Source organism: Sorex fumeus, unplaced genomic scaffold (assembly GCF_029834395.1).
Source record: "Sorex fumeus unplaced genomic scaffold, SorFum_2.1 ptg000093l, whole genome shotgun sequence".
NCBI classification, from domain to species: Eukaryota; Metazoa; Chordata; class Mammalia; order Eulipotyphla; family Soricidae; genus Sorex; species Sorex fumeus.
The window spans coordinates 7,288,541-7,303,643 of NW_026606150.1; the positions used below are offsets into that span (position 1 = coordinate 7,288,541).

At 64.5% G+C, this 15,103-nt stretch overlaps 1 protein-coding gene across 3 annotated transcripts in view; it reads left to right on the top strand.

The window, feature by feature from the left end:
• Positions 1 to 602: 602 nt before the first annotated feature.
• ANO1 (anoctamin 1) overlaps positions 603 to 15,103 on the top strand; it is a 99,780-nt gene continuing 85,279 nt past the window's right edge. For all 3 annotated transcript variants that reach the window (XM_056131692.1, XM_056131693.1, XM_056131694.1), the window contains exon 1: positions 603 to 666. In XM_056131692.1, coding sequence (XP_055987667.1) covers positions 609 to 666 — 58 coding nt within the window. In that variant the 5' untranslated portion in view covers positions 603 to 608. The remainder of the gene's footprint in view (positions 667 to 15,103) is intronic.

Genomic DNA, 15,103 nt, shown 5'->3' on the forward strand with positions numbered 1-15,103 from the left:
GGCTCGCCGGGCTCCCCGCCCCCCACGGGCACCCAGCTCCGGAATCTGTAATCACAGACTGCGCCGGCGGCCGCTGCCCCCCGCGGCCCCCGACTGGCCTCAACCCCCCTTCCCTGCGCGCACTGAAAGGGAGGAATTGGGTTCCGCCGGGGGAGGGGCCGTGCTGGGGGGGGATGTAGGGGGGCGATGGAAGCCCCCCATCCTCCCCGGCGCGCGCGCGCGCCCCTGTCCGAGACGGGGCTGGAGAGCGGGTGGGAGCGCGCGGGGGCGGGACCCGGGTCCCAGCGCCCTCCCGGGAAACTGTCCCGCGCCCCCCTCGCGCGCGCGGGGCGGGGCGGGGTGGGGCGGATCGGGGGGCGGCGCCGCAGGTAGTGGGGCGGGGGGGGGTGCGGGAGGCCGGCCCGGGACCCCCAGCCCAAAAGGCGGCGGGGGAGGAGCGGCCGCGGCGCGCGGGCGGCCAAGTTGGGCTCCGGCGCGGCGCGGCGCTTCGCATCCTGCGTCGGGGCAGGACCGGCCCGTCCGCTCCGGAGCTGCGCGCCCGCCCGGCCGCGCCCGGGGGACCTGACCGCGCCCTCCCGGGACCCCCGCGCCGGGCGCCCGCGGGGACCATGCAGCAGGGGGACATCCGCCTGGAGGGGCTGCGCCCCCGGGAGGACCCCGCGGACCGTGAGTAGCGGGGGGCGCGCGCGTGGGCGCGTCGGGGCGCGGGGGGGCGCGGGGGGCGCGGAGCCGGGTGGGCGGGACCGGGCGGGCGGGAGGGAGCGGGGGTCCCGGGGAGAGCGCGGGGTGGGGGGCTGCAGCGGGCGGGCCGGGCGCCCCCCGGGGCCGGCCAGGGGGCGCGGGCAGGTGCCGACCCCGCGGCAACTCCCCAGCGGGCCGCGTCCGCCGCGGGCGGATGGGCCGTTTCGGATGTTTTTGCTGGCGCTATTAATACACATAATATTTCCGTGGAGATTTATTTCGATACAAAGTAACTACTACGGCTTGAAGTCGCAGGGGGAGCTGGCGGGGGGGGGGGGCGAAGGCGGCCGGAGGGGGCGGCCCGGGCTTCCTGGGGGCCCTCCCCGCGCATCAATCACGACCCTGGGTATTTTTGTACCAGGCCTTTTAAAATAAATGACCCCAGTGATGTTCCTGGCGCGGGCGGGCGCTGCGCGAGGGGGGAGCGCCCCCGCGGGTCCCGGCTGGCTGGAGCCCCCCACCCCCGCCCCTGCCCCCGTCACACGCGCGGGGACCCTGGGGGGGTCTGTCCCCGTCCCGCCACTCCGCGCGGGGATTCCCACGGAGAAACTCCCACGGAGGAAGTGACCAGGGAAGCCAACCCCACCGCCGGGACCCCCCAGAGCCGCGGCCGAGGGCCCGTCCAGGTCCCACCCGCGTCCTGGAAGCCGCCGCGAGGAGCCGCCCGGGCCGGGATGGGATGCGGCGCTCCCGGGGGAGCGGAGGCAGATCCGAACCCAAATCCGCCCAGCCCTGACCGCTCGCTCCCGGCAGGGCCCGTCTCCCAGGGGACCCCCAGCCCTGTCCGCGTCCAGGCCTCGGGGCTCTCTGCTGCTCAGGCCAGCGGGGCCGCCACGTGGCCGCCAGGATCCAACCCGGGCACCTCGTCCTGCCCGGGGAGACCCTCGCTCTCGGTCCCCCCCCCAAGGACCCTGGGGAGGCGGGTGCAGGCTAGGGGCGCTGGTCATTCGCTCCCGGGGTACAGGTGGGGAGAAGGCGGCCAGAGACCCCGCCGCCCTGTGCGGCTGGCCGCGCCTCTCAGGGCCGCCTGGCGTTGGCTGGTCTGCGCAGGACTGATGTGGGCGCCCCCTCCCCACACCCAGGCCGGACCCGTGGGCTGTGCGCGCCCCTCACTCTGTTTGCGGGCTCCAGGTACTTACCCAGAACCGAGCCTTATTCCGCGGCTGGCAGCCCTGCAGGGCAGGAGGGTTGGGGCAGAGCCCGGCCCCCACTTCTGCTCCTCCCGGAGAACCTGCAGGGACCCCTTGTGCGGCTCAAACCGGGCTGCTCGGGCACAAGTATGTGTGTGTGTGTGTCTGTGTGTGTCTATGTGTGTGTGTGTGTGCCTGTGTATATGTGTGTGACTGTGTGTCTATGTGTATGTGCGTGTTTGTGTATGTGTGTGTCTGTGTGTCTCTGTGAGTGTATGTGCCTGTGTATGTGTGTTTGTATGTGTGTCTGTGTGTGTTTGTGTGTGTATGTATGTGTTTGTATGTGTGTGTGTCTGTGTGTCTGTGTATATGTGTGTATGTGTGTCTGTGTGTCTCTGTGAGTGTATGTGTCTGTGTATGTGTGTGTTTGTATGTGTGTGTCTGTGTGTTTGTGTGTATATGTGTGTTTGTATGTGTGCATGTTTGTGTGTGTCTGTGTATGTGTGTTTGTGTATGTGTGTGTCTGTGTGTCCCTGTGAGTGTGTGTGTGTCTGTGTGTATGTGTGTGTTTGTATGTGTGTGTCTGTGTGTCTGTGTATATGTGTGTGTTTGTGTATGTGTGTATGTGTCTGTATATGTATGTGTTTGTGTCTCTGTGTGTCTGTGTGTCTGTGTGTGTGTTTGTGTCTGTGTGTGTCTGTGTGTATGTATGTGTGTCTGTGTATCTGCGTATATGTGTGTGTGTGTGTGCTGGGCACCAGTGGGCCATCAGAGCAGCCCCCCTGGGAAGTCACCTGCCTTCCTTGGGTGCTCTTCCCTTTTTAGGGAGCCCTGGGTCCGGCCTGTATGTGGGTGGGGAAACTGAGGCCCAGAGGGTTATTGCTTGGGGTCCTGACGCTGAGAAGCGCTAGAGGCAGCCCGGGCCCGCAGGGCCGAGTGTGGGTCCTTGTGCCGTCCTGTGCCCAGGAGGCTTGGGGCGCCGAGCACGCGGGGCACGATGTGTGGGTAGGCCTGGGGCCCGTGGAGGGGGCGGGCTGAAGGCTCTGCTCGTGCCCAGGCCTGGAATCCGTGTGGGGTGCGCGAAGGTTCGGGAGTCGGGGAGACTCGAGCGGTCACCCCGGGTGCCCAAGACAGTAGAGAAGTGGCCACAGGCCCCGCGGGGACCCAAGGGGGTCGGGAGACGCAGGGCGCCGCTGCATCTGTCCTGCGCCGGCCGGGGCTGGCCCGGTCACTGCGGGTCCCCACACCTCCTCGTCGCCCGCAAGGGCCCTCGAGGCCGGAGCACCGAGGACACTTGACAGCCGCCCGGGGCTCTTGTAAACAAGCTCCCGAGGCAGCCGAGGGCCGTGGGCATCCTGGAGCCGCCCTGCCCCAGCCCTGTCCCTGCCTGTCCCCAGCCCTGCCCCGGCCCTGCCCCGGCCCCGGCCCCGCCTGCCCACCCAGACCTTGCCGCCCTGCACTGGTCCTTTCTTTCCTTCTCTTTCGCTGGAGCGGTTTCTGAGTCAGTGCTCGGGAGTCCGGGTCCCTCCCTGTGGCTCTGGCCAGGACAGGCTGTGTATACCCCAGGACAGGCTGCATATATGCCCTGTGACAGGCTGTGTGTAACCCGGGACATCTGTGCGTACACTGGGACAGACTGCATGTACCCCAGGACAGGCCGTGTGTATCCCTGGACAGCTGTGTGTACACCGGGACAGGCTGTGTATATCCTGGGACAGGCTGTGCATAACCCAGGACAGTCTGCGTATACCCCGCAACAGGCTGTGTATACCCAAGGACAGGCTGCGTGTACCCCAGAACAGGCTGTGTACCCTAGGAGAAGCTATGTGTACCCTGGGACAGGCTGTGTATACCCTGGGATAGTCTGTGTACCCCAAGACAGGCTGTGTATAACTTGGGACAGGCTGTGTGTACCCCGGGACAACTGAGTGTACACCAGACAGGCTGTGTGTACCCCGGGACAGACTGTGTGTACCCTGGGACAAGCTGTGTATACACGAGGACAGGCTGTGTGTATCCCGGGACTGCTGTATGTACACTGGGATGGGGTGTGTACCTAGGGATAGGCTGCGTATAACCTGGGACAGGCCGTGTACCCTGGACGGGCTGTATGTACCCTGGAACAGGCTGTGTACCCCGGGACAGACTGCGTGTACCCCCAGACAGGCTGTGCATACCCCAGGACAGTCTGCGTATACCCCGCAACAGGCTGTGTATACCCAAGGACAGACTGCGTGTACCCCCAGAACAGGCTGTGTACCCCGGAACAGTCTGTGTGTACCCCCAGAACCCCAAGACGGGCTGTTATACCCCGGGACAGAGTGCATGTACCCCCAGACAGGCTGTGTTTACCCCCAGGACAGGCTGTGTGTACCCTGGGACAGGCTGTGTGCCCCGGGCTAGGCTGTGTGTACCCTAGCACAGCTGTGTGCCTTGGGGACAACTATATACCCCCCGGACGGCTGTGCTCGGGACGGCTGTGGGCAGGATAGCTGTGGCGGGGATGGCAGTGTCCAGGGCTCCTTCTGCCACAGCTGGGGTCAGCTGCCCCTCAGGGTCGGCTCGGATCCGGGCTCGGCCAGGCCGGGTGTCACGGTCGCTCTTTCCTCCTGCTTTTGTTTGTGTTGGGGCCACGTTGGGCGGCACTCGGGGGTCGCTCCCTGTGCCGCTGGGGCACTGCATGGCCCTGGGGGGCGTGAGCAGGGTCTGCTCCTGCCAGCACGCCCGTCCTGTAAACCCTGTAAACGCTCCTGGCTCTGCGGCTCTCGCGGGCGCGTCCTCGCAGCCCTCTCGGCAGGGGAGGCCGTGGGGACACCGGAGGGCGGTGTGGACGCAAGGGTGGCCGGGGGGTGGGCGGTTTGTGGGTGAACTGGAAGCGGGGTGGGTGAGTGGATGGATGGGTAGGTGGGTGGAAGGTGCATGTACGGGTGTGTGTGTGGGTATGTGGGTGTGTATGTGTGTGTGTGTGGCTCTGACGGACAGAGGAACTGGCAGTTTCCTGACTGTCTCTGCTCCAGCCTCCGACACAGCTTGACAGCCTGTCACTCCGACTTTCACACTTGGTGGTAAGACCCTCTGACAGAGGGGGAAACCGAGTCCCAGAAAGAGCAGCCAACCTGAGGTCGGACCTCCAGGGGCCCATCCCGGGCAGGCCCTCGGGGCCGGGTGGATGGACGGGCAGGGAAGCTTCCTCCACCCACGCCCTGGCTGTCTGTCTTGGGGGGCGGGGGGACGATCTCGGGGGTCCTGCCGCCAGGCGCCCCCTCGGCCTTGGCGCTGGGCCCGGGGGCCTGGGACCTGCTGCTTGACGACGACGCGCCCGCTGTGGCTTTCAAAGCCTGACCGCCCTCGGAAACCCACCCGCGGGGTCACGTGGCCGCCGGGGCAGAGACGCCAGGTCTGTGAGCTGGCCCGGGGTGGGGGTGGGGGGGCCTGCCCTGCATCCGCCCACCATGGCAGTCTCCCTTCTAGCTGCTGCCTGCGGGGTCCCTGCTGCCCCCGGCCCTGCCTTCCACCTGCTGGGGTGGGATTCGGGGCTCAGACCCCCACCCCCTTTCTGCAGCTGCGCCCCTCCTGCCCTCTGGGTGTGCCAGCCACACCGCGCTCACACCGCAGCAGGCTTCATCCTCCCCTTCCCCGCTCAACCCGCGTCCTCCAGCCCCACCCGGGGGCGCGTGATGATCTTGAATGCGTTTGCGTGACGCTGGGCTGCTGCGAGCCAGGAACCGGGGGCGTGAGGGGCGTCGTCCTCTCGGGGCTTTGTTCCTGGACGGTGGCGGTGAGGAGCGTTGGGGCGGGAGCCGGGGGCTGGCCACGGGCTGGGCTCTGGCCCCTGAGTGCACCCCCGGATTAATCTCTGCCTGCTCTCCCTGGGAGGAGGCGGGAACTCGAACCCTCAGCTCAGGGCCTGGCCAGTCGCCGAGCTGGGGGGTGGGTCCTGCCTCCCTGTGCCGCCCTGTGCCGGCTCCGGCTGACCCGGGAGCTGTGCCCTCCCTCCCTGCTGCCCACGGATGTCCCCACTGGCCCTTCTGTGTCCAGCCGAGCCCCTCTGCGTCCCTCTTGTCGGTCAGCCCCTGCCCGAGGGGGGCTCTCCTCTCCTCTCCTCTTCCCTCCTCCCCTCCTCTCCTGCCCCCACTCCTGCCTCTCCTTCTGCCTCTGTGCCCAGTCTCTGCAATCCAGACACCCACGGCCCCCCTCTGCTTTGTCACTTCCTCCTGGAGGTCCGCCCTGATACGTGGGGACCAGCGCCCTCTCCCTCGACAGCTTGCGTCGATCTGTGGTGATGAGCGCCCCTCCGGGACCCTTGCACAAACGTGCAGGGGGACGTGGCCGGGGCTGGGGTGCTGGTCTCACACCCCGTCTTCCTCTAAACGTTCTTCACCAGCTGCAGGCGACTGGGTGGGCCCAGCTCTGCAGGATCCCAGGGCCCTGGGGTCGGGGAGGGGGGTGGGCTGCAGCCCCTGTGGTTCCCGCTGCCCTCACGCCCCTCTCGGAGGCGGTTCCTGCATCACCAGCCGGGTGGTGGGACCGTGCACCGGGCTGGGCGCGTGCCGTGGCTCCCTTTGCATGGGAGGGGGTTTGTTTGGGGACAAGCCCAGCGGGACTCAGGCTGACTCCTGGCTCTGTGCTCGGGGAATCACTCCTGGCGGGCTCAGGCGACCCTCTGGGGTGCCGGGGTCCGACCTGGGTGGGCTGCATGCCAGGCGGCGAGTCCCTCCCTTCCCCTCCCCTGCCTCCAGGATGGGCACCCTCAATGTGGGTCTGCTCCTCAGGGCGCCGCTGGACCCGTGATGGTCAGTGGCTGGTTCCTCCCGGGCGGGGGGAGAGACCCCTAGTGGGCACCGGCTCAGGCCCGGACATCCTCGCCACACAGCTGAGTCAGCGAAAGACCCTGCAAGCAAAGGGGGGGGGGCCTGGAGGAATAGCACAGCGTGGGGGGCGTTTGCCTTGCGCGCTGCCGACCCGGGTTCGATTCCCGGCATCCCATAGGGTCCCCCGAGCACCATCAGGAGTTGATTCCTGAGTGCAGAGGCAGGAGGAACCCCTGTACATGGCCGGGTGTGACCCAAAAAGCAAAAAAAAAAAAAAAACAACAAAGTTGTTGGGGAGGGCACAGTGCCACCCGCGGCCATCCTGGCCCGGAGCCTCCCGCCCGGTCCCCTCGCACCCAGCCCCCTGGTCCTTCCCATCCCAGGGCTCCTGCCGGGAGCTGGGCTCCCCCTGCGTGAGGAAGGAAAGGTGTGTGGGCATAGCACCTGGGCTGTTGTGGGGGTGTCAGGTTGGCACCGCCGTCTCGCCTGGGGCCCCCTGGCTCCAGGCACCTCCGAACCGAGTGTCTTTTGCATCCGCCGTGCGTGGAGCCCACCCTGCCCCCCGGGGCTGTGCAATGACCCGGCTGCGCCCCCAGCAGGTGCCCCCGCAGGGCGGACGCCTGCTGTTCTCCACGCAGGCCAAGCTGAGTGGCGGCACGAGGGCTCACCGATGCTCCGCCTCCGTCCCAGGGCCTCAGTTTCCCTCTCTCAGCGCGGGCTCCTCCCCGCGTGTCCCGAGTCCCGAGCTCGTTCCTCCCTCCCTTCAGCTCTCCCAGCTCATCTCCGGCCGAAACCTTCCCCTGATCTCGTCTCTGCAGCTGCCTTTGAGGAGGACTCAGGGGTGTCCAGACCCCCCCTCACCGGACGCCCCTGAGTGAGGACACAGCGTCTCGCTCCTCTCTGTCCTCTCCGGGGAAGGAAGCTGGAGCCCAGAGAGGACAAGCGATATCCCCGAGGTCACACAGCACTGGGCCAGCACAGAGAGGGGAGCTTGGGCAGAGTGACACCAGGTCTCCTCTGGGGATTGGGGCCCTGCGAGTGCCCACGTCCCCTGAGAGCCACCTCTCAGGCCCGGGAAGGGCAGACAGGCAGGGTCTCCAAGAGTGTGGGACCGAGAGGGTCAGTGCTCACAGAGCCTCGACAGAGCAGAGCGTGGGGGTGGGAGGGGGTGGGGGGAGGGTCAGCAGATTCCCGGGTGATTGCGTCCCTATGCTTAGTCCCTCCTAGGTGGACTAAGGAGGCCGTGGGGGCCTGACCCGCAGGAAGTGGATGCTGGTCCCGGTTCAGTTGCCCAGAGCCGCGAGCCCCAGCCCAGGGTGCCGGCCCTGCAGGTGGGCAGGCGTGGGCAGGCGGTGGACCTGACCCTCCGTGTGCCACAGCCCCAGGGGACAGAGACGGTGCCCGGTGCCAGGCGTCCTTCCGTCCTCTCCTTCCTCCAGCCCAGCCAGCCGGCGCCGAGAGGGGGGCTCGGAGGACCTGGGCCGACCGAAGTCTCTGCCGCACCCCCAAGTCCCGGGGGCCGTGGGTGAAAGGGGAGCTCCTGAGAGCGGGGCTGGCCTCCTCCTCCTGGGGCCCGCCGGGGTGCCCCTCAGCCTGGACAAAGGCGCGAAGGCCCGCGTGTAACCGGACACTCGCCGTCCTCGCCAGCCAGCAGCCCAGAGAAGGAGGGGGCGTGGACCCCGTCAGGGCGGCTGAGATTACCTGTGGGTGCGGCCGGCAAGGGGAGGGGGCGCTGCAACCCCCCCCCCCCCCAGCCCTCTGGGAGAGGTGGGTCTGCCGGGCCTTGTTCCCGGATAAAGTGCTTCTGGCTGCCTTTGTGTGCTGGGGCCGCTCTGGGTGGGTGGGGGTGGAAGCCGATCCCACAGGGGGCTCCCGAGAGAGGCGCCGCCCTGAGCGGCTGGGCCCTCACGTCAGGGGCCTGGTATGAACCTGATCCTCCTCAGACTGGGGGCGGGCCCAGGGGTGTCCAGGCAGAATGGGCTTCTGGGCACCTGGGGGTGGCCGGGCTCGGGGAGGTCTCCAGGGAGGAAGCCCCTTGCACCTCCAAAGGCAGGTCCCCACATCAGACAGCTGCTGCCTCCGCCTCCAGGAAGCCCCCCAGTGCTCACACACACACACATGCACACACATACACACACACACACACACACACACACACGCACGTGCAGGCACACGGGGCTATTCAGAGCCCTGCCTGGACACCTCTTGTCTGCACACGAAGCCCAAGGCCACGCACGCAGCCACGCAGAGGGGCCCTGGACCTGGTGACTGTCAGACACAGGCTGAAGGGGACGGGGCGGGGAGGGGGGCGGCTCGAAGGCCGAGTGCGGCCTCTGCTCCTGCAGCCTCAGGCCAGTCCCTGGCACCACACACACCAGCACCCCCAGGAGCAGCCCCCGACACTGCCCGCGTGGCCCCAAACAGAGCAACGTGGAAGCTCTCCACTCTGGCCCGTGCCCAGCACACGGCCAGAAACAGCCTCATTCCACCAACCCAAGGGGTCAGGGGTTATTTTTCGAAGCCCCCAGCGTTCTAGAAGGTACTGTCAGGAGATAAAGCACACAGTGGGACTGGATACCGTACTAGAGACACTGCCACCGCCCCCCACCCCCCAGCTGGGCCGACCCTGTGGGCCCAGGCAGGCGGCCCCCTGGAGGTCAGGGATGGCCACAGGCCTTCCTCAGGAGAGCGTGGGGGACGCAGCAGTGTGGAGTGGGAGGGCTGGAACGATAGCACAGCGGGGAGGGCGTTTGCCTTGCACGCAGCCGACCCGGGTTCGATTCCCAGCATCCCATCGGGTCTCCTGAGAACCGCCAGGGGTAATTCCTGAGTGCAGAGCCAGGAGTAACCCCTGAGCATCTCCGGGTGGGACCCCCCCCAAAAAAAAAGAGTGGGAGAAGCGAGTGCCAGGGACAGAGACGTGCGTGTGGGTGTCGTGCTGTGTGGATGGGACAGCGGGGTTAAGAGACCAGCACGCCCGAACCTGCTCTCTGCCCCATGCACAGAGCAGGGGGGAGGCTCACAGTGGGGGTCAGACTGTGGGTGGGGAGGGGGGCTCTGGGCTGAGGAAAGCCGTATCAGGACCCCAGGGTGTGTCACCCAAGTGGGAAACGCACCAAGTCCAAATGCTTGAAGGATTTAACGGGAAAGAGATGAGGAGGAACGGGGGAAGGAAGACGGGCCGAGAGGCGGCCTTGAGAAAGTCTTTCGGGCAACGAGCAGATCCAGAAGCGCTGAAGGAGAAACTGTTTGTGCGCGGGGAAACGGTTTGCTTGCCAGGCATGCGGGGAGGACGGGAGAAGCCTGGGTGTTGCCTGTGAGGACCCTTGTCTCTCCGGGGTGACGCATGCACCCAGGAACTCGATAAGAACCGACACACCAATAGGGAAGTTGGCGTCAGACCAGAGCCCCTGGGCTGGGAGAGACAGCACCGCTGGCCACCAGAGAGAGGCAGACGGCGCGGCCGAGAGGCCCTTATGTCCAGCAAGGGGCCCCTTGGTTCTCTGTCCCCTGCCTGAGCCTGGGAAAACAGGCTCCTTGGGAGATAACTCAGAGCCAGACACTGGACGCCTGTCTCCGGGCAGCGCGACTGCTGGACACTCGTTCCCCACTGAGCCATTGTGAGCCCAGCTCCAGGCACTGCCCATGGTCCGGGGAATTTGGCTGTCTAAGGAGGACAGTGGGCAGCAAGACCCTCCCATCTCTGGCCCTGGAGATTAGTGTATGAATGTGTGTTTGGTGGATGGAGAGATGGGTGGATGAATGGATGATAGATGGAGGGACGGAGGGATAATGGATGGAGGAGGGAGGGAGGGAGGGAGGGCTGTAGAGAGGGATAAAGGGATGGGTGGAGGATGGAAGGATGGATGGAGGGATGGATGGAAGAGTGGAGGGATAGATAAATGGATAAGTGGTGGTTGAGCAGACACATGAATGAGTGATGGATAACGGATGAGCAGATGATGGATGAACGGATGATGGCTGGATGATGGAGAGATGATGGTGGGTGAGTGAGTAGGCGATGGGTAGGTAGGTGCATACAGGGATGGGTGGATGGGTAGGTGGGTGGCTGGTGAATGGGTGGATGGGTGGATGGATGGGTGGATGGATGGATGGGTGGGTGGATGGATGGGTGGGTGGATGGATTGGTGGATGGATGTGTGGGTGGATGGGTGGATGGATGGATGAATGGGTGGGTGGATGGGTGGATGGATGGGTGGGTGGATGGGTGGATGGATGGATGGATTGGTGGATGGATGTGTGGGTGGATGTGTGGATGGATGGGTGGATGGATGGATGGATGGGTGGGTGGATGGATGGGTGGGTGGATGGATTGGTGGATGGATGGGTGGGTGGATGAATTGGTGGATGGATGTGTGGGTGGATGGGTGGATGGATGGATGAATGGGTGGGTGGATGGGTGGATGGATGGATTGGTGGATGGATGTGTGGGTGGATGTGTGGATGGATGGGTGGATGGATGGATGGATGGGTGGATGGGTAGGTGGGTGTGTGGATGGATGGATGGGTGGATGAATGGGTGGGTGGGTAGATGGGTAGATGTGTGGATGGGTGGGTGGGTGGGTGGATGGATGACCAACCGTCTGGATCCATAGTTGAGTGGATGAAAGGGTTCATGGATTAATTTATGGATAAACATGTGAATGATGGATGGGCAAGTGGATGGCTGAGCACATGATGTATAGATGGATGGATGGGTGGACAGATCACTTGATCATTTGACTTCCCATTACTCATCGATTTGCTCGAGCGGGTGCCAGTAACATCTCCATTCATCCCTGTCGCATGCCGTGTAGCTGAACGGTGTCTGTTCATTCTAGGAACACAGGGTGGATGGAATAATGGGCAAACCAATGGATGGATCAACAAATGGATTGATGGATCAATGAACCAAAGGAGGGCAGAGTGATCAGAATGGATGTCAGTCACCTGACCCACTCTAGAAAGGTATTCTCAGGATGAACAGATGAGGGGGCATGAGCAGTGCGGCCTGGAGAAGGGTGACGGCTGCCTGGGGGACCCCAGGGGACAGTCCTCCTCCTCCTAGCACCTGTCCTGCCCGCAGGAGTGCCCACTGCCCTCACCGCAGTGGGCAGCCAGCACCTGAAGCCAGGTGTCACCCTGGGCCCCTCGTGGGCTCTGTGGCTGTGGGTTGAATGGGCCGAGTGGCAGGAGCAACTGAGCAGGCAGGGGGACGCGCCATCCTAAAGGCCACCACTGCCAGTCACTCTAACAGCCACAGCTGATTGATTGTCCCAGACGCTCGCAGTGCCCTGGCACCATCACACATGGCTGAGTTGGCAGAAGTGTGGCCCCTTGCCCGGGGCGGGGTCCCCCAGTGGGGCCGTGCTCGCATGGCAGCAGAGCTGGGGTGGGGGCCGCTGTACCAGCCTGTGCCGTCAGACTGTGTGTGTGGAGCTCCTGGACCTGGGGGGCTGCCCTGGTTGCCTCTGGACTCAGTGAACCCCTCGGGAAAGGACCCCTAGGTCCCGACAGAGCCCCCTCGTCAGCCAATCTATGGACGGGCTCTGACTCGGAGCACTGTGGCTGGCATTCCGCCATCTGCCACCTCGTTCATGTCTGCAGGGACATAGACATGGAGCAGGACCCAGGCAGCAGCGGTGGCCTGAGGACTCAGCCCTGGGCTGGGCACGGCCCGAGTCACCCGCTGCACCCAGTGCCACGGGCAGTGCTGGGATCAGACTGGGGGCTTTGAGGACGCCACATGCGGCCGCGCCGCCCCCCTGCAGTGAACAGCTCCCGGACTCGGAGATTTATTTGCGGTCAGGCGTTTTATTTTTTTTTTTTTCTTCCCTGCGTTTCCTCTTCCGCCCTCGGCAAGGACGCTGCAGTTGAGAGAGGTTTGGTGTCTTGGCAGAGTTCGCCCCACCTGCCAGGCTCGGAACCAGGCGAGGCACAAAACGTCAATGAAACGGATCCTGGCTGGCACGCGGGGCCGGCTTGTTCTAGGAACGTCGGTGAGAAATTCCTCTGGCCCGAACCCTCCGCTTCTCTATGGAGCCCGTCAAACACGGCCCCTGTGTTGATCTTTGCAGGCATATTTTTAGTGTGAGGTGGGTCGTGTTTATTTTCTGATGGACAGCAAAAATGAGGTTTCTATAAATAAAGCTGCGCTCCCCTCCTCCCCCGCCCCCCCCCCCCCAGCCGTACTTCCTGTGTGCCATTCACACCCCCCTCGGCCGACCCAGCGCACTCACCAGTTCCCAGGAATTCCAAGTGGAAAGTTCCCGGGAGGGCCGGGCGGCAGGAGAGCTGACGCGGGCCCCGGCCGTCCTGCCTGCCCTCTTGGGTGACTTTCACTATCTGCCGTCACCGTTATCGATGAGACAGATATCGTGAGGTCTGCGGGCCTTCTCACCGCAGCAACCTGTTTTATTGACCCGGAAGGAGCCGTGTGCGGACTGGAGAATCTCTCGCCCTTTTTTTTTCTTTCTTTTTGCTTTTTTTTTTTTTTTTTTTGCTTTTTGGGTCACACCCAGCAATGCTCAGGGGTTATTCCTGGCTCTGCACTCAGGAATTACTCCTGGCGGTGCTTGGGGGACCATATGGGATGCCGGGGATCGAACCCGGGTCGGCCGCGTGCAAGGCAAACGCCCTACCCACTGTGCTATCGCTCCGGCCCCTCTTTTTGCTTTTTGAGACCCACCCGGCGATGCTCAGGGGTTCCTCCTGGCTCTGCACTCAGGAACCACTCCTGGCAGTGCTCGGGGGACCCTATGGGGCACCGGGAATCGAACCCGGGTTGGCCGCATGCTGGGCAAACACCCTCCTCACTGTGCTATCGCTCCAGCCCCTCTCGCTCCTTTTCTGCCCGTCCGAACGTGTGTGTCTAGGTGGGACCATGAGTGCCCCCCAACACCCCCCATCACTGCAAGATTCACCACGCTCTGGGTTCAAGTGTGAGATTGGGTTTTCCTTCCCTCCCGGGCCCCCCAGCTCCGGGCAGACAAACCACAGGTGTTATTCTTGGGACAGTGCCCAGCCCACTGGGAACCCGAGGGAGACCCCCGAGGCCGCCCTAGGTCAGCTGTTGTCTGAGGCATCTCGCCAGCACATGCAGGGGGTCACTGGCCCCCAGGTGACGCCCCTGCGCTGCATTGGACAGACCCCCATGCAGGCCTCTTTGCTGCCGATACTGATCCTTCAGAGTCTTTAGTGCTTTACAAGAGTTGGGTCTGGGGGCCGGAGCGATAGCACAGCAGGTAGGGCGTTTGCCTTGCACGCAGCTAACCTGGGTTCGATCCCTGGCATCCCATATGGTCCCCCAAGCACCGCCAGGAGTAATTCCTGAGTGCAGAGCCAGGAGGAACCCCTGAGCATCGCTGGGTGTGACCCCCCCCAAAAAAAAGAGTTGGGTTTGGTTTTGCACGCCCAGCAGTGCTCAGGGCTTACTCCTGGCTCCGTGCTCAGGGATCCCCTCCCCTCCGGCCAGCTCGAGGGACTGTTTGTGGTGCCGGGGTTGAAGCTAGGTCGGCCTCATGCAAGGCCAGCACTTTTCCCTCTGTCCTGTCACTCCAGCCCTGCAAGATTGTGTGTGTGTGTGTGTGCGTGTGCATGTGTGTGTGTGTCCAAGTTTACTATCATCTGTAAGAGTGCGATCCCCTTGTAAACGTGAGCCATTTGTTTGGGAGAATTTGTGTCTTTGATAGATTTGCCAACGGGCAGTGTTCTGTGGGGGTCGCGTTTCTGAGTGTGCGGTAGTAGCTTTGCCAGGGTTAATCTCTACGCGATTTATCTGCATCCTGCGGAACTGAAGTGCTTGAGCTCCTGTGCCCGTGGCCATGTCCCTCCCTGCGTTCGGGTCCCTTCGAGGACCTCGGCAGCTCCCGCAGCGCCTGTCCCTGTGTGTTGGCGCGATGTGTCCGCTGGTGCCAGCCGGGTGTGGGGGCCTGTGGCAGCCCCATCCTCCTGCCCACCATGGACACTTGGGGTGCTGTCACCGGCCCAGCCCTCGGAGACCCGGCTGGCCCCCGCGGGTGTAAGCATCTTCCTGGCTTTGCTAATGGTTTCCTCATGGCTCAGTGCTGGCCGGGCGCGTTGGTCCTGTCTGGTTTTGGGGGGGCTGTCTGTGGTGTTTTCCGCACGGCGCACCCCACACCCCCCCTCTGCCCCCAGCCTCCTCCTGGCTTCCCCGATGTGAGCTTGGGGGTTTCTGGGGTCTCCGTCCTGCGGCCCCTCCCGGCAGGGCTGATTCCCAGCAGCTTTGATTTGTGGTTCCCGGTGGTCTCTGGGGGGGCCCTGCGCCCTGTGGGCCGACTCCTGCCTGCGTTTCCGGCCGGGCGGCTGGGCGTGAGTGGCGACAGGCCCGCGGTGGTCCAGGGCCCTCGGCACACTGGCCTTGCTCTCTGTCTCCTCTCAGAGACCGTTTCCTGCTCTGGG